Source organism: Bremia lactucae, linkage group LG10 (genome assembly GCF_004359215.1).
Source record: "Bremia lactucae strain SF5 linkage group LG10, whole genome shotgun sequence".
NCBI classification, from domain to species: Eukaryota; Oomycota; class Peronosporomycetes; order Peronosporales; family Peronosporaceae; genus Bremia; species Bremia lactucae.
In genome coordinates this window covers 2122921-2143713 of record NC_090619.1, presented here as the reverse complement: position 1 = coordinate 2143713, position 20793 = coordinate 2122921, and the positions used below count along the sequence as shown (strand labels likewise).

General features: G+C 44.8%; 9 protein-coding genes across 9 annotated transcripts; 3 read left to right on the top strand and 6 right to left on the bottom strand.

The window, feature by feature from the left end:
• Positions 1-218: 218 nt before the first annotated feature.
• On the bottom strand, positions 219-1736 carry CCR75_001691 (uncharacterized protein; the record flags this gene model as incomplete). Its single annotated transcript, XM_067959792.1, has 2 exons — positions 219-606; positions 679-1736. The coding sequence occupies 2 exons, from the start codon at positions 1734-1736 to the stop codon at positions 405-407; spliced, it is 1260 nt and encodes a 419-aa protein (XP_067814289.1). The 3' UTR covers positions 219-404.
• Positions 1737-6739: 5003 nt separating this feature from the next.
• On the bottom strand, positions 6740-8257 carry CCR75_001690 (uncharacterized protein; the record flags this gene model as incomplete). The annotated part of the gene is made up of 2 exons (XM_067959791.1): positions 6740-7127; positions 7200-8257. 2 exons carry the CDS (start codon positions 8255-8257, stop codon positions 6926-6928), a joined length of 1260 nt encoding a protein of 419 aa, XP_067814358.1. The 3' UTR covers positions 6740-6925.
• Positions 8258-9040: 783 nt separating this feature from the next.
• Positions 9041-10010, bottom strand: CCR75_001689 (uncharacterized protein; the record flags this gene model as incomplete). The annotated part of the gene is made up of 2 exons (XM_067959790.1): positions 9041-9377; positions 9637-10010. The coding sequence occupies 2 exons, from the start codon at positions 10008-10010 to the stop codon at positions 9341-9343; spliced, it is 411 nt and encodes a 136-aa protein (XP_067814619.1). The 3' UTR covers positions 9041-9340.
• CCR75_001688 (uncharacterized protein) lies at positions 9646-11559 on the top strand (the record flags this gene model as incomplete). Its single annotated transcript, XM_067959789.1, has 1 exon — positions 9646-11559. The coding sequence occupies one exon, from the start codon at positions 9646-9648 to the stop codon at positions 11557-11559; it is 1914 nt and encodes a 637-aa protein (XP_067814584.1).
• A 720-nt stretch (positions 11560-12279) lies between these two features.
• Positions 12280-12735, bottom strand: CCR75_001687 (uncharacterized protein; the record flags this gene model as incomplete). The annotated part of the gene is made up of 1 exon (XM_067959788.1): positions 12280-12735. One exon carries the CDS (start codon positions 12733-12735, stop codon positions 12280-12282), a length of 456 nt encoding a protein of 151 aa, XP_067814715.1.
• Positions 12736-12896: 161 nt separating this feature from the next.
• Positions 12897-14004, bottom strand: CCR75_001686 (uncharacterized protein; the record flags this gene model as incomplete). Its single annotated transcript, XM_067959787.1, has 5 exons — positions 12897-13259; positions 13332-13466; positions 13558-13686; positions 13743-13846; positions 13923-14004. 5 exons carry the CDS (start codon positions 14002-14004, stop codon positions 13107-13109), a joined length of 603 nt encoding a protein of 200 aa, XP_067814714.1. The 3' UTR covers positions 12897-13106.
• A 103-nt stretch (positions 14005-14107) lies between these two features.
• On the top strand, positions 14108-15825 carry CCR75_001685 (uncharacterized protein; the record flags this gene model as incomplete). The annotated part of the gene is made up of 9 exons (XM_067959786.1): positions 14108-14252; positions 14309-14424; positions 14485-14523; positions 14588-14713; positions 14777-14864; positions 14941-14995; positions 15065-15242; positions 15300-15423; positions 15494-15825. 9 exons carry the CDS (start codon positions 14108-14110, stop codon positions 15823-15825), a joined length of 1203 nt encoding a protein of 400 aa, XP_067814716.1.
• A 15-nt stretch (positions 15826-15840) lies between these two features.
• CCR75_001684 (uncharacterized protein) lies at positions 15841-17866 on the bottom strand (the record flags this gene model as incomplete). The annotated part of the gene is made up of 8 exons (XM_067959785.1): positions 15841-15948; positions 16026-16137; positions 16204-16265; positions 16336-16647; positions 16711-16780; positions 16847-16998; positions 17069-17185; positions 17258-17866. The coding sequence occupies 8 exons, from the start codon at positions 17864-17866 to the stop codon at positions 15841-15843; spliced, it is 1542 nt and encodes a 513-aa protein (XP_067814624.1).
• A 195-nt stretch (positions 17867-18061) lies between these two features.
• On the top strand, positions 18062-19528 carry CCR75_001683 (uncharacterized protein). Its single transcript, XM_067959784.1, has 2 exons — positions 18062-18214; positions 18291-19528. The coding sequence occupies exons 1-2, from the start codon at positions 18085-18087 to the stop codon at positions 19370-19372; spliced, it is 1212 nt and encodes a 403-aa protein (XP_067814774.1). The 5' UTR covers positions 18062-18084; the 3' UTR covers positions 19373-19528.
• Positions 19529-20793: the final 1265 nt, after the last annotated feature.

Below are 20793 nucleotides of genomic sequence, written 5' to 3'. Positions count from 1 at the left end.
TCGCCAATGACGCGATAGACTTACTCTAAATTCCATTCGAACATGCTAGCTTAGGCGCTCTTTCAGTTCGTTAAGGCTCTAAGGTGTCTAGAAAGAGCACAAAAGCCACAAGCTCGAGCAAACCAATTTCCACTCCGTGATTTGGTCTTAGCCGCAAATTATCAATAATACTCGAGTGTGCAAATGGCGAGGTGTGCCCATCCTTGTCCACTTTCTCCCACGCATTGTGAAGCACTTGCATATCAAGAGATCCGATGCTTTGTAGGAATTCTATAGGAGCGCGTCTGAAGGTATCTTCGTCACGGCGGTGGCTTAAAGCACATAATAGAAATTCGATATAAAGATTTGCACACATCATTCAATAAGATCCAGTACATATGCATGTGTAGCACAGCGTGTCTGCGTTAGCGCCGTGAGTTTCGTTGCGAAGACGACGAACCGCCGCCAATGCCATAATTGCATATCTGGCACTCTTGTGTCCTCCAGTAATACGCCCCATTGATCACGTCAAAACCAACCGCAAATTCAGCACAATATCGATTGTACAACGCTTCCCACTCGCTGAATGTTACAATTTCATACTGACGGGCTGGTATAGATCCGTGCCTGCAAGATCACAGCAATTTTCTTAAACGTCAATTCACATCCCAACCATTCATCACACAAAAAACCACGTACGCTTGGGTTGCTTTAAGCGATTGCTCTAGCGAAAATCCAGAAAGGAACATGGAGATGTAGGGTGGCACAATGGTCCTTTGATGCGACAAACACACCAGCTCTGCATTTAGCACTGGTCCAGGAGCATCTTTGCCTTGACTGCGTACAAATTTTCGCCACTTGTTGAGCCATTTCTTGGGCACCAAAAAATACGTTGCGTACTTGCTTTTCCCGCCTACAGACAAATGAGGCGCCAGTTGCTGCTGTCTTCTGCTTCCATTCTCCACTGGAGAAAACAAAGTCTTTGGAAATCCGTTTTTTCTCTCTAGTAGCTCTAGCATTTCCTCGGAACCAGCAATTTCGTTTTCAAACCGCGTTCTTTTCTTCTCTTCGGCTTCAAGCTCTCGTGTATCTTGCTCCAACACACACTTGGGACAGTCGCGACAAGATCCCAACGTAAATCCCCTGAGTTCGGGTGCGTAGGCGACAATTTCGCGGTACATCTCTCCACTGATAATGGCCCGTCGGTTGCGGCCGACACATTGTACAGCAGGAAGAAGAACGTTGTGGGCACACACGATCATGGCTCCAGCCTCAATAAGCGACGAATTCGTAGCTATACCAAGCCTGTCGTACATTGTTTTGTCCTTCTTCTTCGCCGCGTTCTGCCGCCTTTGCTGTCGTTTTGTTTGACGAAATTGTAGCAGATACTGCTCAAAGTCTTGGCTTCGCTTTTTGAAAGCTGTTAGCCATGCGCGGCTCACAACGACGCTTCTAGGGGAGCACAAATCCTTGTCCTCAAACGATCGTATGGTCGAGCAGGCCAGCAAATTCTTAATATAAAGTACTTCTGCGCCGCGAAGGACAGAAGGCGAGCGCGGCCAGTGGGTGGATGACGCTTGCAGGAAGCTTGTGACAGAACTTAATCTAGAACACCGCGTAATTACACGTTCGAGGGCCAGCTGGACGCATGGCGAGGAAGGAGACAGTGCTTGGCAGGTACAAGCTATTTGGAGCACGTCGCGAGAAGGTAGGAGGGAAAACAAGTGGGCTAGAAGACCGTCGGGAAGGTGCTCCATTGCTTGACTTTGCAATTGAAAGCACGCAAAATCAATTCTTAACCCACAGGTTACAATAGTATAGTCTTTTGAATTGACCACTTTATAAACTGCTACCAACTATTAAAACCATATTATGTCCAGAGCATATAGTTAGACAGATTGACACAGCCATTAATCGATGCTGGCGCCCAATGACGCACCACGTTGCCAAACACAATCCCACTTATACTAGACCATGCTTACTGGCTGAGAAACTCGTAGGTAACTAGCTAGCTCCAAGAGGGCAGATGCCGCTAAGAGAAGAGCGTTTACAAGTTTATTTAAAATTAAGCTAAATGCAAAGGCGACAAACGTATCATGCAGCTTTCTCTCTCCCTTCGGTTGAAGTTGTGATGCACTGTTGAAGCAGAAGTCGAAGGATTTTTGCCCATGTCACACTGCAAACCAACGGCTGCTTTCATGCATGGAAAGTCTCCGAAGTGCATCGAAGAAAGTTATCAAAGAATAAGGTAATGTATTTTCATAATGAAATAGTAACGCCAATCCTTCCTTTGGGGCTAGAAAGGAAACTGTAAATCTCCCAACGCATGTCGAGTTGAAACACACAAGTCATAACACGCTGCTGACTTTCCATATCTCAAGCTTTGAACAGTTTCAAGAATTAATAAGGGGTGCGTGGGTGGAGACGACTACTATCTGGATGTTCCAATAAAATTGGCTGATCACAGAACGACTGTTTTTAAGGCCGAACAATTGAGATTTTTGTTGATTCTTAGTTCGCCGTCAAAAATGTTGTCCGGATGGATTAGAAAAAATCGAAATGTTATGTGCGCGCGCAACTTTACCATAGCGCTACTGCAATCAAGCTCTTGTGTCGACTGATTAAGTCACTATTCGACGAACAGATGCGCTGAAGCCTTCGGGCTGGATCCAAAGTTGATAGTACGCTCTCGGACAAGAAGTCGCAAGTCATTTTATCATTGCAGATTATATCGTACGGGCCAATCAGAGAAGAGTATAAGTTACACGTTGAATAAGTGCCCCTTCAATAGCTCTATATTTGAATGTTTATGGGCACGGGCTGTCTGGGAGGGCGGATTGTTACGCGTCTGCGTGATTAATCGATGTTCCGAACGATCTGGGCCGTAGTAGTAAAAACGTCAGTGACAAAATAGAAGCGATTTACCGCTCACTAGCCGTTTACTTGCGCTAAATAAAGGTCAAGTAGAGCCAACTGACCTGTTACGTCNTGATCCTAGCCATGTCGATAGATAGCTCCACGACGTGAAGTGATCGTCTTCCCTTTCCATTGCACACGTTAGCATTTGCTCCCATTAAAATCAATAATGTAATTACTGTAAGCTAGCGATTGTGCACCGCTGCGTGAAACGGCGATCCTTTCCCAAAACACGGGTACTAAAATCAAAAACCTGCTTTCTTTGAGATTTCTACTTCGAGCACAGCCAGTTGATCTCGAGAGTCGACGAACGCAGCAACCCAGTCGAGTCCAAGTTTTCACGGCGTGCTGTAATACATGTCGGATAGCGAAGCATCTCCAAGTCTAGAGACAGCAGCTTATAGTAGAAACTTTACAAATAGTTGACCATTGTTTTATTAACAAAATCTTCTCTCCTTTTTAATGCTTTCCACAGTTGTGTTCGTTCTCAAATTAAGCTTGCACCCGATTGCTCCTACTGCCACTGATAAATTGCATTCTCAGCTGGCTAAATAGAAGTCGACAAAGTCCTATTTTCCGACAGCAAACCCATCTTGTGAGCAACAAGTGTTCTATCTTCGTATACAGATACTTAGCTTATATGTATTCTCCTCTGCTGATCCCGTCCATACCGTCATTAATTGTGCAATTAATCAGATGTCTTCGTCTTGACCACATGCCCGTCTCGGAGCGCACAGTCCGTTGTTAGTATTGTTTTTTTAGACGGTCAGAGATCCATGAGCAGGCGAGAGAATAGAAGCAGCACAGCTTTAGTTGCTCTTCTTTTGTAGTGCACTCTGACGTCACCGTAAAGCATTCCACTTGGTCGAGACTGATACTAATAATCCCGGCGACCAACCACAATTGGTGTCCTCAAAGTCCCGCAGATCAATAGTGCAGAAAAGTGTAAGGCCTTTGCTAAAAAGTGATCGTACTTGTTACGCCACGAGACATTAGTTGCCTAGTACTTTGCCAAAAAATTCTCGATGGGCATCGCTCTGCGAATTAAAACACAATCTTGGCTGTACAGCGCATCGCGATGCGTCGCAAGGAAGGAAGCCCGTCACTGCCGGCGTTCTTGCTGCTAGAGTAACTAGCGTCACGCCTCCGCGCCTGAACCTTATAAGGGCGCTAAGTACCTATTGGTGCGCGACTGCTCTTATAACTGATTTTATAGGAAGGCGATTCAATCGCGCAAAACGGGCGCGAATAAGTCATGACAACGCAAAACCAAGTGTCTAATTTTGCTTTTAATTTATTTCTCATAAAAAATATTAAAGCGGAGACTCAACGCTTGATGGATCACTACCGGAGTGATGTGAGAGAGTTTATGGGTTCGAATCCTATGATTCGGTTTTTAATTTAATAAAAAGTTTCCAGCAGAGACACACGGCTTGATGAGCCACTTTCGGAGCATATGCTTCTTTATTTACTAAATAAAATGCTACTGTTCATTCAAAACCTTTCACAATTGATGGGACAGAGACTTTTCCAATGTGCTCTTTTGATGATTCTGGATGATCAAAGGGGGGTCTTTGAAAATGTTACAGTAGCTCTTTGATGTAGAAAAAAGTCTCTTCAATAGATCTGTCTATGCAGGAATCGCGCCAACTGCATTCAGTAGTTTGATCCTCATTATTCAATTTCTTCATTCACAGCAATGGTCTTTACAAGCTTTTCGATAATTTCAACGGTCTTCAAAGTGAAGAAGCAAACATGCATGCTCGCCATGACCTCAATGCTGGCCACCGCGTCCGAGTACATAGGAGTTTTCCTATTGAAGCTTTCAAAGCTCTTCATGGCCGGCGCAACAGACGAGAGGGAGAAAACACCTCTTTTTGTTGACGTCGCCTGTCAAACGGACGATCTCACGGCGGCGGTTCATTACAACTATGATGTTCAGAAGCACGACGACTCAAGATCCTCGTTTACGAAGGAGTTCGACATATCCAATGATCAAATGGATTGTTCGACAAGTGACGACTCGGATTGGAGCGAGGCAAGTCAAGGCGATAATTGCTCGATTCGAGTGAAGCACTATTTATGTATGTGCGGCAGTTGCCCACATTACAAAGAGATATCAACGGACGTTTCAAGAATTCCAGGAGCAACAAGTCAAGAAAAGCGAAGTACCACTCGTCTTCTACAAGCTTTTGCGACCTACGACGAGGATGCTGGATACTGCGTCAACATGATCTCCACCGCGCGCGAGTGCTTACGACTGTGGAATGGAGATGAAGATAAGGCTTTCAATTTATTTGTATCGCTGCACGACGAAATATGTAAGTGTGACATTTTTTCACTTGACACTGTTTGTACAAGATGCGACCGAATGGTGCCGTCCCTCATTACGGGTGGTGCTTTGTGCTGACTTCCTACTAACCACTTTTGCCCTCATATCGGCTCGAGATGGTTTATAGAAGGAAGAATAGCTAGGAGGTTGATCTTTACGCATACGGTTTAAGTTGATTAGTTGTCACCATTACAATAAATTATTTTTTGTGGTTTTTTTGTTTGTATTCCACCTTTAATGTTCATGTGTCTTAGTTTCTAAGTTTCTCGAGAGCTAAATTTGCTTCTATAATCATAATGTCGCTCCATCTTACACAATCAGAATTTGGCGATGATTTCACATTTACAATCGGCTAGACCCACACGTACGACGCCACCAGCAACGAGTCGCGAGCGATTTCGGTGTACTACCTGATTCTTTCAAATTCACTGACGAGTTTCAAAAGTTCCATCGCCTCCTATTGATTCCCACACTTCACTTTCCAGATCGAGGTCATCATTTATAAAGCTGTGAAAACAATAAAGAGCTTGCATGAAAATATAGATCAATATAAGGCATACTTGGATTCGCTGTCTTACGCAGTAGTCGATTAATCTATAAACGAAATCGACGCTCAGAATTACGCGACTATTCGGCGCCCCGTACGTGCTGGAAACCCTCGTGTGATGCTGGTAATTCGATTGATCTTTTTTTTAATTACTGGTTTGATTCAGTATTGAACTATAATATTGTGAGACCAACACAGCAAACCAGCTTCAGCTCCATTTAAAAGTAACTAAAGAATACATGGATGCACGTATGCACGTATGCCCCCGACCTGAAATGTTGCAAAAGACAGCGTGCGTGAGAAGCGTACACTGTGTTGCCCGCTGCTCTGCGTCAAAATACCTATAGCAAATGTAAATTAATGGCAAATGAATTGAGCTTTTGATAATAATAGTTTACCGGTGCGAGTCATTCGGAAATGGTTCGTAATTTGGTAATTCGACGTTTATTTTAAGACCGTATTTACTTTCATTCTTCCTATCATTAAACTATTAGCTCCAAGTAGACAAAGTTATTCTTGTAAAGTGCAAAACACTCATAAATCATCGGCACTCAAATTATCGATCAAAATGTCGCTACTTTGACCCTAAGACTCTAAAACGATCATAAAGATCGCCAGCCTCTTTCATTTCTGTTTCTTTATAAAGCAATACAAAAATGAAAAAGCGGATGATTCCTTCACCTGAACACGTAAGCCAACAACATTTTTAGTACGTCAAATCCAACTACGCCAATTTAAACAGGATATTCGCCAATGACGCGATAGACTTACTCTAAATTCCATTCGAACATGCTAGCTTAGGCGCTCTTTCAGTTCGTTAAGGCTCTAAGGTGTCTAGAAAGAGCACAAAAGCCACAAGCTCGAGCAAACCAATTTCCACTCCGTGATTTGGTCTTAGCCGCAAATTATCAATAATACTCGAGTGTGCAAATGGCGAGGTGTGCCCATCCTTGTCCACTTTCTCCCACGCATTGTGAAGCACTTGCATATCAAGAGATCCGATGCTTTGTAGGAATTCTATAGGAGCGCGTCTGAAGGTATCTTCGTCACGGCGGTGGCTTAAAGCACATAATAGAAATTCGATATAAAGATTTGCACACATCATTCAATAAGATCCAGTACATATGCATGTGTAGCACAGCGTGTCTGCGTTAGCGCCGTGAGTTTCGTTGCGAAGACGACGAACCGCCGCCAATGCCATAATTGCATATCTGGCACTCTTGTGTCCTCCAGTAATACGCCCCATTGATCACGTCAAAACCAACCGCAAATTCAGCACAATATCGATTGTACAACGCTTCCCACTCGCTGAATGTTACAATTTCATACTGACGGGCTGGTATAGATCCGTGCCTGCAAGATCACAGCAATTTTCTTAAACGTCAATTCACATCCCAACCATTCATCACACAAAAAACCACGTACGCTTGGGTTGCTTTAAGCGATTGCTCTAGCGAAAATCCAGAAAGGAACATGGAGATGTAGGGTGGCACAATGGTCCTTTGATGCGACAAACACACCAGCTCTGCATTTAGCACTGGTCCAGGAGCATCTTTGCCTTGACTGCGTACAAATTTTCGCCACTTGTTGAGCCATTTCTTGGGCACCAAAAAATACGTTGCGTACTTGCTTTTCCCGCCTACAGACAAATGAGGCGCCAGTTGCTGCTGTCTTCTGCTTCCATTCTCCACTGGAGAAAACAAAGTCTTTGGAAATCCGTTTTTTCTCTCTAGTAGCTCTAGCATTTCCTCGGAACCAGCAATTTCGTTTTCAAACCGCGTTCTTTTCTTCTCTTCGGCTTCAAGCTCTCGTGTATCTTGCTCCAACACACACTTGGGACAGTCGCGACAAGATCCCAACGTAAATCCCCTGAGTTCGGGTGCGTAGGCGACAATTTCGCGGTACATCTCTCCACTGATAATGGCCCGTCGGTTGCGGCCGACACATTGTACAGCAGGAAGAAGAACGTTGTGGGCACACACGATCATGGCTCCAGCCTCAATAAGCGACGAATTCGTAGCTATACCAAGCCTGTCGTACATTGTTTTGTCCTTCTTCTTCGCCGCGTTCTGCCGCCTTTGCTGTCGTTTTGTTTGACGAAATTGTAGCAGATACTGCTCAAAGTCTTGGCTTCGCTTTTTGAAAGCTGTTAGCCATGCGCGGCTCACAACGACGCTTCTAGGGGAGCACAAATCCTTGTCCTCAAACGATCGTATGGTCGAGCAGGCCAGCAAATTCTTAATATAAAGTACTTCTGCGCCGCGAAGGACAGAAGGCGAGCGCGGCCAGTGGGTGGATGACGCTTGCAGGAAGCTTGTGACAGAACTTAATCTAGAACACCGCGTAATTACACGTTCGAGGGCCAGCTGGACGCATGGCGAGGAAGGAGACAGTGCTTGGCAGGTACAAGCTATTTGGAGCACGTCGCGAGAAGGTAGGAGGGAAAACAAGTGGGCTAGAAGACCGTCGGGAAGGTGCTCCATTGCTTGACTTTGCAATTGAAAGCACGCAAAATCAATTCTTAACCCACAGGTTACAATAGTATAGTCTTTTGAATTGACCACTTTATAAACTGCTACCAACTATTAAAACCATATTATGTCCAGAGCATATAGTTAGACAGATTGACACAGCCATTAATCGATGCTGGCGCCCAATGACGCACCACGTTGCCAAACACAATCCCACTTATACTAGACCATGCTTACTGGCTGAGAAACTCGTAGGTAACTAGCTAGCTCCAAGAGGGCAGATGCCGCTAAGAGAAGAGCGTTTACAAGTTTATTTAAAATTAAGCTAAATGCAAAGGCGACAAACGTATCATGCAGCTTTCTCTCTCCCTTCGGTTGAAGTTGTGATGCACTGTTGAAGCAGAAGTCGAAGGATTTTTGCCCATGTCACACTGCAAACCAACGGCTGCTTTCATGCATGGAAAGTCTCCGAAGTGCATCGAAGAAAGTTATCAAAGAATAAGGTAATGTATTTTCATAATGAAATAGTAACGCCAATCCTTCCTTTGGGGCTAGAAAGGAAACTGTAAATCTCCCAACGCATGTCGAGTTGAAACACACAAGTCATAACACGCTGCTGACTTTCCATATCTCAAGCTTTGAACAGTTTCAAGAATTAATAAGGGGTGCGTGGGTGGAGACGACTACTATCTGGATGTTCCAATAAAATTGGCTGATCACAGAACGACTGTTTTTAAGGCCGAACAATTGAGATTTTTGTTGATTCTTAGTTCGCCGTCAAAAATGTTGTCCGGATGGATTAGAAAAAATCGAAATGTTATGTGCGCGCGCAACTTTACCATAGCGCTACTGCAATCAAGCTCTTGTGTCGACTGATTAAGTCACTATTCGACGAACAGATGCGCTGAAGCCTTCGGGCTGGATCCAAAGTTGATAGTACGCTCTCGGACAAGAAGTCGCAAGTCATTTTATCATTGCAGATTATATCGTACGGGCCAATCAGAGAAGAGTATAAGTTACACGTTGAATAAGTGCCCCTTCAATAGCTCTATATTTGAATGTTTATGGGCACGGGCTGTCTGGGAGGGCGGATTGTTACGCGTCTGCGTGATTAATCGATGTTCCGAACGATCTGGGCCGTAGTAGTAAAAACGTCAGTGACAAAATAGAAGCGATTTACCGCTCACTAGCCGTTTACTTGCGCTAAATAAAGGTCAAGTAGAGCCAACTGACCTGTTACGTCCGACGAGAAACGCCAGAGGCGCGAATCCGCAAACGAGTTAGATTCGCTTTTGAGCTCCAACGCGGACGTCGCAGTTCAAGAAATACTCTACATGCCTTTTCCATTTAGTCCCATCTAGACAATACACAGCAGTTGCAATCTTAAATACATTACCACTATGACCGAGTACTGTCCGTCGACTGGATCAGTACTTGCTAAGAACTCGGGTTCCGTCACCAAAGCCAACACGGACGAAAGAGACAATCCTAAGGAATCTGAATTAATATGCGTTAAAGAGTGTGAACGACTCGCAACGCTGGCCAAGCGAATGATTACAAGTCTTTTGGAAGCCACGGACTTGCTTGGTGGAATTCCCTGGGAGCTCGTACACGAGAAGCACGGGGTCTCTCTTTTTCGTGCCGATGCTGCAACAAATGTACCGTGTAATGTCCACGCCGTTAGTAGATTTACCTGTAATATCGAAGACGTAGCTGCCTCACTCATTACGCCAACAACGGCGTCGTTTAAGCAGATGATGGCCATGCTGTCATCCGATTTTGTCGATGGCGCCGTGGTTCACAATATCATTATGCCCACTCCAGCGGCACCCCACCGTCACGTTGCGCTCAAATGGGCCGCTTTTAAGAGCTCCGGTCCATTCGCTAAAGATCGCGACCTTTTAATGCTCGAATATGTCGACATGATTGAGGACGTGCAGGGACAGCGAACGGCTTTTCGAATCATGGAATCCATCGATACACCTGTCGGACTCTCAGCATTTGCTGAGTCGCCGAAGTACACACGCGACCTTGTGCCACTAATTGGTTTCATGTACCACTCGACCAAGCGCTCGGGTGAGCTGCGGATGACGTATACGTGCAATTTTGACAAGAATGGGGACCTTCCTGCGTGGGTGGCGAACTCGGCCATACAATCGCACGTTGAAAAGTGCATTAACGGGATTCTAAAGTACACGGAGAGCTTTCGTGTAGGTCGGGAAGAGATTGTCCTTCCTCAAAATGTGGTTCCCATGGGCGAACAAGATCACTGCCGGATCTGCTCGAAAAAGTTTTGTGTACGTCGTCGCCGGTATAATTGCTTGAAGTGTGGGGATGTTTGCTGCAGCTCGTGTAGCTCAGTCCGTAGTACCCATGTGCCGGAAATTGGTGAGCGACAGCTTCGAGTTTGTACTGCCTGTGTTATAAAAGCACGCGAATTGTCGCGTTACAATAAGAGCAGTTTGGAGCAGTCTCGAGCTCCATCCTTGAGTTCCAAGAGCACAAATTGGCTATTGGACGATAAAAATCGCATACTTGGTCGAGCGCAGAGCTTTTCGGTGTCTACCCGTGACACAGAGCAAGAAATCACCAAGCGTCGGTCCTATGACGATCTTCTTGACCCTGTGCGTTGTCGACTGATTGAGTATAAGGCCTTCTCATCAGGGTCCTGTGAAGGTGCTACGGCGAATTCAGCTATGGGCGTGCCAAAGGCAAATTTTCCAGGCCGTTCGTTTAGTGACGGTCTTGTCATGCGCAACAAAGCCCTGTTCTCAGCCAAACGCCGAGGCAGTCCCGCAGATTTGGCCATCTCAATCGAAGCCTTTCGCTTGCATCAATCGCGCATGGGCAACACTGAAAGACAGCCTGAGGATGGGTCGGATGATATTGACAACCACACGGACGACGAGTCGACTACGTCGAGTTCCTCGGGCTCGCCCACTTTTTCGATGAAGAGACGACCCTTCGCATTCGGACCGATGCATACTGCCCACTCCTGTATTCATGGAAATACCGAGAGCAATCGCGATGATAATGAAGGATTCGAAGGGGCCATGGCTCGTGCGAAGAATATTATAATTGCGGCTAATTACGCGAATGGCCTGGCTCAGCAAGCTCGGAAGCTTTCGCACAATCGCGCAATGGCGCTTCAGCAGGGGCAAGAAGACTCGGCATCGACATGTCAAAAGAATAGCGATATTGACAAGGATTTTTATGATGAAACCGAGGCCAATAGTCGGAATCGACATTGCCATTATGGCAGCGATTTTGAAACTGCTGGAGCCGTGTTGTTCACACTAGATGATGCTGTTTGAAATCTAGTCACAGCGGCATTAAGGACCAGGACATTAAAGATAAGGAAGAAGTCGCACTTTTGCGACCGGTTGCGATCTTTCAGGGAGGGTAGACACATACGCGGCCGCAACATGTGCAGATTTGAGCCTCAGTGTGGCGAGTGCGAGTGCGAGTAGTTAATGCTCGTGGTAAACAAGTAGTTTATTGAGGATGTAGTGCAGCGTATAAAGAAATATGCTCTACAATTTATGTAATCCCTTTTATGTAAAAATGTGCAAACCAAGAATTTTTGATTGTTAGCATCAAATCACGTAGATGCTGTATCCTTATGAAATTAGACCTTCTTAAGAAATTTAAGAATATCTTAAGAAGGAAATTTTTGGTTAACCCCGTAGATGATTCATAAGCTCTTGATCTCACAGCAATAAATAAGGTTTATTATAAATTCTAAGTTTTAAGTGCTAGTACTTTGGTCAACATTGACGGAGACAAATTATTAATTTGTACTTTATGTATATTTTAGTAGTATTTGCAGCGCTATCAAGGTATTAGGTAAAAAAGGTCACGAGTCAACGAAACAACATACTTTCTATTGTTTAAAATTGTGTAAAGTTGTGTGCCGGTGACATGTGCCGAAAATCTTGTTCGCGTGTCCATGCCGACACTTCAACATTGTAGATGATACAGCACATTACTTAAATACATACTGCACAGATGCCATTTGTATGACATGTCCTTTGCTATAAAATTGCGCTGTGTCCAGTATTCCTCACGGCAACTGGGCCTACAAAGGCACACCTTTTTAGCGCATGTCGATCAATTAGCTTTTGCGCCATGTTAGTCGTCAAATGGCCCTTTAAAAGACTCTGCTGCGTGCATTGTGTCTGCAGTACCCAGTCAGCAGAGTCAAAGCGCTGCAGACGCAAACATCGAAGCTGCTTATAACAATTGGTTGAGCCAGGCTCTGGTTCACTTTCAAAGTCATTTCCATCCAACGGCGCGCCCTTGTTGCATGAGCATCCAGCGCACGAGCTGGAACCGTATTTCGACATCTCGTAATCGGCCGAATCAAAGCGTTGCCGGTTGTTGCGGTGGCGCTGAATCATAGTTAACGCCACGGCATGCGGGCAGTCGTCTATGAGGTGGTGCTTGAGTTTGTCCTGGGGCCGGGAAACTACTTCTGTCATATTGGCCATTATAAGGTGAGAGCTTCGCAAAGAGGGGAATTCGACAAATGAAGCAATAAGAGTTGTCTTACGCTGATTGAAGCTTGCAGCTGTGCGATCAGTATCGAAGTCGATTTGCCTCGATTATACACCGCGAATGAACAGACACAAAATGAACCCGCTACGGTAAATTAAGGTACAGTACCAACAGCCTAGAATTAATATATCTCTTTAAAGTTAATTTGTAAAGGAGGCATTACAAACGACAATAATTTGGGTACTATGCCACGTCTAGAATCACTGAACACATTTTAAGATGTGAACAAGGCCCTATCGCCAGCCACGTCTGCCCGTGAGCCAATTTAAGGCAGCAATTATTGCTTACAGTACTCAGTTGAGCTCTACAGCTTGTCAACATAAGCACCATCCTCCGTAGAAACCTTAATCTTATTGCCGATATCGATAAAGAGCGGCACCTTAACTACGGCACCGTTCTCTAACGTAGCATTCTTGACGCTTAAAGCTGTGTCTGCCACGCCCTTCGGAGTGGTTTTCTAAGAAAGAACCGAGATCAAGACTTAAGTATTCAAAGATGCAAGAAAATCAGGAATAGGCACTGTACGTACGCTGACTTGAAGAGTCACAAACTCTGGCATATTTGCCCACAACACCTCATTCTTAATAATTTGCAGTGACAGCGTCATGCCTTCCTGGAGAAAGTCCAGCTTTCGCCCTGAAAATAGGTCGCGAGGGATCTCCATCTGCCCACATTACCACTAGTTACTCTTTAATTAGCATCGACAAAAATCAAAACACTGCAACCTGTTCAAAAGTTCCACAATGCATAATAACCAGGCGATCGCCAGTATAGTACAGAAATTGAAAAAGTTCATCCGGACCTAATGGTGCCTTGTTCACTGTTTCTGCAGCTCGGAAACGGCGATTTATTTTGGATCCAGTCTTGATCTCCTTTAGCTCCGCCTGCAGCACGCTTCATGAGACCCATGTCAAACTTAAAATGCTGCATCCAGGCAAACCTGAACGTAAGCTCCACCCTTTCCAGGCTTCACGAATTGGTTTTTGCCCACACGGTAGACCTTGCCGTCGATCTCAAGCGCCATACCGGCGCGCACCTGATTGCCTGCACGTAATCGGTATTTTGTGCTAAATTAGAATTTTAGCAAGGCAAGTGCAGACTTGCAAAAAGTTGATCGAACCATTAATTGTAGCAAAGCGCACGCCATTACAACGAGAGGGGACTACAGCGCGTGTGACTTGCGTAATAGCGCGCCTTAGCATTATTGCGAAATTCGAAGCCTGTCCATTAGGAGATACGATGGCAGAACTAACTAATGATTGGATTAAATTATTTGAAAGCCATATTATCATTTTGGAAAAAGTTATGCATCTGTGGCCTGGTCGTCGTCCTGAGGACGCAATCCAGAAAACCATTATGGAAGCCGTAGCGGCTGACAAGCTGGAGAATTATGCAGATGCAGTAGATCTTTACGCTTCGGGCATTGAGAAGATGATGACACATCTGGCACGTACGTATAGCCGCCTATCAACGCTCGACCTGAACATTGTGTTTGTTTGAGCTCAGAGCTGCCCGACGATGATGCCAAGGTAAAGATGCGTGCCAAGATTAATGAATTCATGCTTCGTGCTGAGTATCTTAAGGAAAGAATGGCAAAGAAGTCGATTAAGAACCAGCCTCAGGTTTATTATAATGTTTAAAATTAAATAGCCTTGGTATTGACAAAAATATTTTGTGTGAAGACAGGTCGTGCAAAGGAGAGATCTAATAGTGGTCGTCAGGTCAGTCGAGTGCAGATGGCACGTCCAAGTAGATTGCTGACTTTTGGTTCTGCTTCGGCAATAGAGAGCAATATTTACAAAGCAGCATACACAACACGCTCATGCGATCTTAGACGAGGTGCTGGACAAGTCGCCTGGAGTGCATTGGACTGATATTGCTGGGCTTAAAGTTGCAAAGCAGATTTTGCAGGTCCAAAACATGCTTACCTACTGTCATTCCGTTTGACATGGTGGTTGTTTCGTGTGCTGGTAGGAAGCTGTCATTTTGCCTACATTACGTCCAGACTTATTCACAGGATTACGGGCGCCGCCTCGAGGAGTGCTGCTTTTTGGACCACCCGGTACAGGTATCGACATTGCATGCCCCATGATTAGACGTTTACGTTGAGTAACTTCACTTTAATTCACTGGGTCTAGGAAAAACGTTGCTTGCAAAAGCTGTCGCAACAGAGGCCAAAGCAACATTTTTTAAGTATGTGCACTTTTCAGGGCTCTGCATTTTTGAGCTTGCCTAAAGTTTACTATTTGCAATTTGCTGCAGCATCTCTGCATCGACTTTAACGTCCAAGTGGGTGGGTGAAGGGGAAAAACTTGTCAGAGCCCTCTTTGAGATGGCTCGTGAATTGCAGCCATCAGTTGTATTTATGGATGAGGTCGATGCTTTGCTGTCGACGAGGTCGGCGTCTGAAAACGATGCAAGTAGAAGAATTAAGAACCAGGTTCGATACAAAGCATAGAACATGATTTCTGAAGCTGATCCTCTGCTGGTATTGCAGTTTTTTACCGAGCTCGATGGAGCTGCATCCTCTCAAGAAGATCGAATACTTGTCATGGGAGCAACGAATCTTCCACAAGAGCTCGATGAAGCTATAATTCGCCGCTTAGAAAAGCGCATCTACGGTACGTCACCCACATTTATAAAGAGCTACCAAATGTACACGGTGGTCATCGTCGATTGTATGTCGGATAGTGCCGCTTCCGGATGCCACTTCTCGTGAAGGGCTCATTAAACATTTACTTAGTAGTCAGAAATGCTCGTTGTCAGCAAAAGATTTTCAACACATTGTAAAAGCAACGAATGGATACTCAGGAAGCGACCTGAAGGCCGTATGCAAGGACGCAGCTTTGGGCCCAATCCGAGACCTTGGAGCGGTTATAGCCAACGTGAAGGCTGAAGATGTGCGACGAATAAATGCGTCTGACTTTCAAGTGGCACTCACGCGGGTTCGTCCGAGCGTCTCCTTAAAAAAGATTGAGGACCTGATTGCATGGAATGAACGATTCGGGGTTTCTGCAGTGTGATAGCATGTACCAAAATTATTGCTTCCGCTCGTAGACCATCAAATACGACTCAGATACGCCAATAAGCTGTGGCATTGTTTCCTGGACGTGTAGGTCTTGGATTTCGTACCATTGATCGGTTGCCTACGCCAAATAACGCAGAAAAATACAGGACTTAGTTTTTCTGTCAATTTTGCTTAAAAGATGTTCCAGACAGTTACTCTATTTTGGACGTGGACGCGATAGCTGCCTTCTGTCAAGGGGTTCGTTTGCGCTGCCTTTTGGCCTGTAGCCACTGGGCTGTCGTGGCAAACATTGGCAACCAAATTGTACCTATCGATACGAAATATAACTCATAAGCTTTCTGCAATTAAAAGCATAGCAATCATTTAAACGTACTTAGTACATGGTTGCGCGACCTGCAAGATCTTGGCAATCAAGTCGGCTTTTTCAACACAATCCTGTAGGTACATTATGAGAAAAAAATTAAAATTTCATTATTAGGTGCTAAGATCAACACAGCAAGCGCACCTTAGCTGATTGATTGTGCTCTTGCAAAAGAGCTCGCAGCTCTAAAATCGATTTTTCGCGAAGATCTTCCTCAGGTGGAAGGCTCTGATCTAGCTTAAGATAGTCTCGCAATTCCAAGTTTTTGACTGGAAAATTAACAATTGTCGGATTCTTTTCGATAAAAAAGTTGTTTCGCGTAAATCGCTTAACGTGAAAGATCAGATACGGTGGCAGCGAGTTGATCCGATAAGTCTTCTTCAATCGATGAGAGTCTTGGAGAACGTACGTTACTTGGTGGCCATTGTATTTTTCGAGAACCGTAAACAGCGGGATCTAATTCACCACAAAGTGTCCTTCATTTTCATTTTTAAAATGTATAATTTAAGATATGCTCACCTGAGGAATAATATTGCCGCCCTGAGAATCCTTAAACAGAGGCGTCGAGGGTAAATCCAAAGCCATCATTCTGCATATAAACCATGACGGTGATTGCTAGAATTGCCTCATAAATTTGATGCTACTAACAGCTTACAAGAATGGTGACACTTTCTTTGTGACAGCCGATCCGCGTTCTGCGAGCTCTGATGATGCAGCCTTTGTTTCGTCATCTGTTGTGACCTCCACAAGACCCTGAAAGCATTTGAGTATAATGCTACTTTGTGGCTTCTGCGTCCCACCAAGGTCCTGCGACATTTCAGCATTTGATATTTAAGGAGCCAGAGCTATGTATACAGTAATAAAAAGACAAACGCACCTTATGCAGCTCATTTAACATCCACGCCAGAAGCTCGACGCTTTCACTTTGCCTTCCGACATGAAATCGTTTCTTGCTAATCACAGAAATCTCTTGCACTAACTCATGCGGACTTATCTTTAAAACCATAACATAACAAGCCTCATCAGTCTATCAATAGAAATCTCAATACCCGCGGCAGATTTCAACCGTGTTTTTAAAATTATGTGGACTCCACATTTTTCGCAGTAGCTCCCCAAAGCGTAGCACGAGCTTTGACTTGACCTTATTCATTTTATTAACCAAAAAAAAATCTCGCAGAGGTGGCACGTGTGCTAGCGCCTGCACCACTACGTTAATGTAGTCCGTATGCCTTAAGTTGTTAAGGCCAATAAAGCCTGGTAGATACGAGACTCCAAATGCATCTTGTGCGAGAATACGATTCTGGTCAAGCTGAGCAATTTGAGAGGCCTCAAAGGTTGGCCGTAACGCATCTTGTACGGGTTTCAGTGTGTTGTCCACAACCTCATAATTTTCCGGTAAGCAGTAAATATGGTCGGTTTGTAGATTTATAAACACGTGGTGGCTACTTTGCACCGAGTGCGTGAATGCGTGCGTGTTGCGGCCGCGGCCTTGAAAGTATTTGCCACACACAAGGCAAGCGTAGACGTTTTGGTCGGATAGACTGATCGAACAAACCTTTTCGAAGTCAAAGTCCAATAGCTGGTGATTTACCGTGTCTAAATATGGGCACTTGCGGCGTTTGGTACTTGATGCTGAAGCCTGTACGGCTTCGGCTTTCCGCTTGGTGGAGGTCATCGGGATTTGTTGATTCAAACTATGCACGAATATATGTGAAATTAGTCGAAGATCGAGCTTTTACTTAAGCGTTTTGCTAATAGAAGCTTTAAATTCACCATGTCGGAGAGATGACGTGATTGGTCGAGGGTGCATAGCAATCGCATCTAACCGAATTCCCACTTCTGCGGCTGTGGCGATATACCAATATCTATATCCTCCTTCTTTCAACTGCGGAGATGATGATGCTGCGTCGCTCAACTGCCGCACTGGCCCGCTCGGTGACTCCTTCTAACCGAAAGTTTACTGCCGCCGCGAATGCTTCCGGAGAAGTCAAGTTTGACCTTCCCGTGCCATTTGAGCTTCACCGTACGTCGGTGTTTCGATTTATGTGCCACAAATTGTCCTCGGACACAGAGTGATATTCCTTTCACGTTGATGGCAGGTCTGGAGCAAGGTCCGCCCAAATTTGCCGTAACTAATCGTGAAGAGATGCTTGACTTTTACCAGCTAATGTACACGATGCGCCGCATGGAAATCACGAACGACAATGAGTACAAGGCTCGCACCATTCGTGGCTTTTGCCATCTCTACGATGGTCAAGAGGCCGTGGCCACAGGCGTTGAGGCCGCACTTGATCGTACGGATTCGTGGATTACCTCGTACCGTAATCACTGCATCATGCTTGCTCGTGGTGGCGAAGTGAAGGACATTTTAGCCGAGCTGTTTGGCATGTCGACAGGCGCTACTGGCGGCAAAGGTGGCTCGATGCACTTTTACAAAAAAGAAAATAACTTTTACGGTGGCCAAGGCATTGTAGGCGCCCAGGTGCCCGTAGGTGCAGGTCTGGCATTTGCCAGCAAGTACAACCACAAAGGGGATGGCCCCATGCCTTGCGCTATTACAATGTTTGGTGATGGTGCCTCAAACCAAGGTCAGGTGTTTGAAGCTGCCAACATGGCCTCGCTGTGGAAATTACCCGTCATTTTTTGCATTGAAAACAATCAATACGGCATGGGCACGTCCACTCAGCGCTCCTCGTACAACACTGATTACTATACCATGGGCAACAAGATTCCCGGTATTAAGTGCGACGGAAACGACGTGCTTGCTGTTCGTGAGTGCACGAGATTTCTGAAGCAGTGGTGTGGCGCGGGAAATGGACCAATTTTTGTGGAAATGAATACTTACCGTTACCACGGTCATTCCATGTCGGACCCTGGTGTTACGTACCGTAACCGGGACGAGATCTCGCAAATGCGTGCTTCGCGTGATCCCATTGAGATGACGAAAAAGCGCATGATTGAGGCTGAGCTTGCCACGGCAGACGAGATTAAGGAATTAGAGAAGAAGGTACGCGCTGAAGTTGTGAAGGCGACTAAAGAAGCAAAGGCTGCCGGCAAGCCTGACGAATCCATGGCTTTCAAGGACGTGTATTCGGATGGAAATGGTTACAATGTATATCCGCCATTCATCCGGTTTCCTGATTACTCTAAGAGTATGTACAACGGCAAGCCCCTGCAATAAAAGTAGACGCAGTGTTTTAGCGACGGTAGGGTTAACGCTCTTTCAGGTTTAAAATATCTTGTTAGCGGTAGCTCCGCGCTGCGTGGCGCTATGCTTCTTCAGTTGTTGACGCTTCTTGTACCTCTTTTAAAAATAATAAAGAGATTATCGTAATTATCTTTTTGTGCCGGTATATGTACCTCACCTTTTTGGTAAACGTATGACAAAGCTGAACCAGCGAGCCATCAGCACTTCATTATGTAAATGCACCTTCAGTAAATAAATTCCTTCGTTTCGCAACAGCTTCGTTGTTTAAAGGTCTTAAGTAAGGCTTTAGAATAGAGAAAAGTAAAACTGTATTAATATAGGGAACCGGTATAGCCACACACCCCTTTTGGTAAAGCCACACCCTCCCCGCTGTATTGAATAAAAACCTCATACAATTATATTTTCACTGATAATTTTCACCCGAAATCTTATACCTCTTGCTAACTAATAGATTTTGAACGTTTACCGTGGTCGTTGCATGACACTGTTGCAGCTTACTCCGATAACTAATAAAATCCTATAACTTATAGATAGGTTTGTCGCCGAGGCTATTAATCATCAGAGGGAGAACTGTGCAGCGAAAGCCGACAAAGCCTGGAACATAAGAAAATTTTGGCTTGCTTGCGCTTATGGTGGGTACAAACAAAGAGCACTAAGATTCGCCTATTTGAAAGGTAAGCATGCACTTCCGCAAAAATTAGTAGAATTAAAGTAAAACGAGAATACAGGGTTCTGATGTGCTTGGGGGCAGTCACACCCACTACCCTACTCTCATGTAGATAATTAGAGTGTGTGGCTATGGCGATTCCCTAATATATTTTAGGGGGTGATGGTCCAAAGGCCAAAAAATATATCTTAAGACGATTTTGAAAGAATAACTGTTGATTTTGGATGCAGTGGATGACCCATACAGTGAAAATAATTTATAATACGTTTTTATTCAATAAAGTCGGGAAGGTGGTGTGGCTATATCTTTATTTATATTGCTCTCATGGTAAATATATTATTTTGCCTCTTATAGAAATAAAACTTATGTAACTGGACACCCCGTTACATCACCTCCCCCTTAACCAACAGTCACTATAGTGACTGATGTACGGTGGCAGGAAATACTATTATGTCTTTCATTGTAATTTTGAATTATTGGTTTCTTATTTAAGATTTCAATTTTATTGCATTATTAACTTTTGTTTTAATTGCGTAGAAACCCTCGCGCGTCGCTCGTGAGGCCGCTAAGAGCTGGATCAGTGCAGCTGTTAGTAGTGCAAATGTTTCAGTAGACGCTCATGCGTCTACTCCGGGGAAGAAGTTACCTCCGACTCCAATTGAAGGTGACTGGAATATGTCATCTGTTGATGCCATTGAAGATGACGGTGGCAAGTCACCAGCTAATC

Excerpts from the sequence above, each read along its gene's own strand:
- CCR75_001683 (XM_067959784.1), top strand. The coding sequence starts at position 18,085 with ATGATGATGCTGCGTCGCTCAACTGCCGCACTGGCCCGCTCGGTGACT. Across the intron at positions 18,215-18,290 it reads CGTGCCATTTGAGCTTCACC|GTCTGGAGCAAGGTCCGCCC; the intron begins GTACGTCGGTGT and ends CGTTGATGGCAG.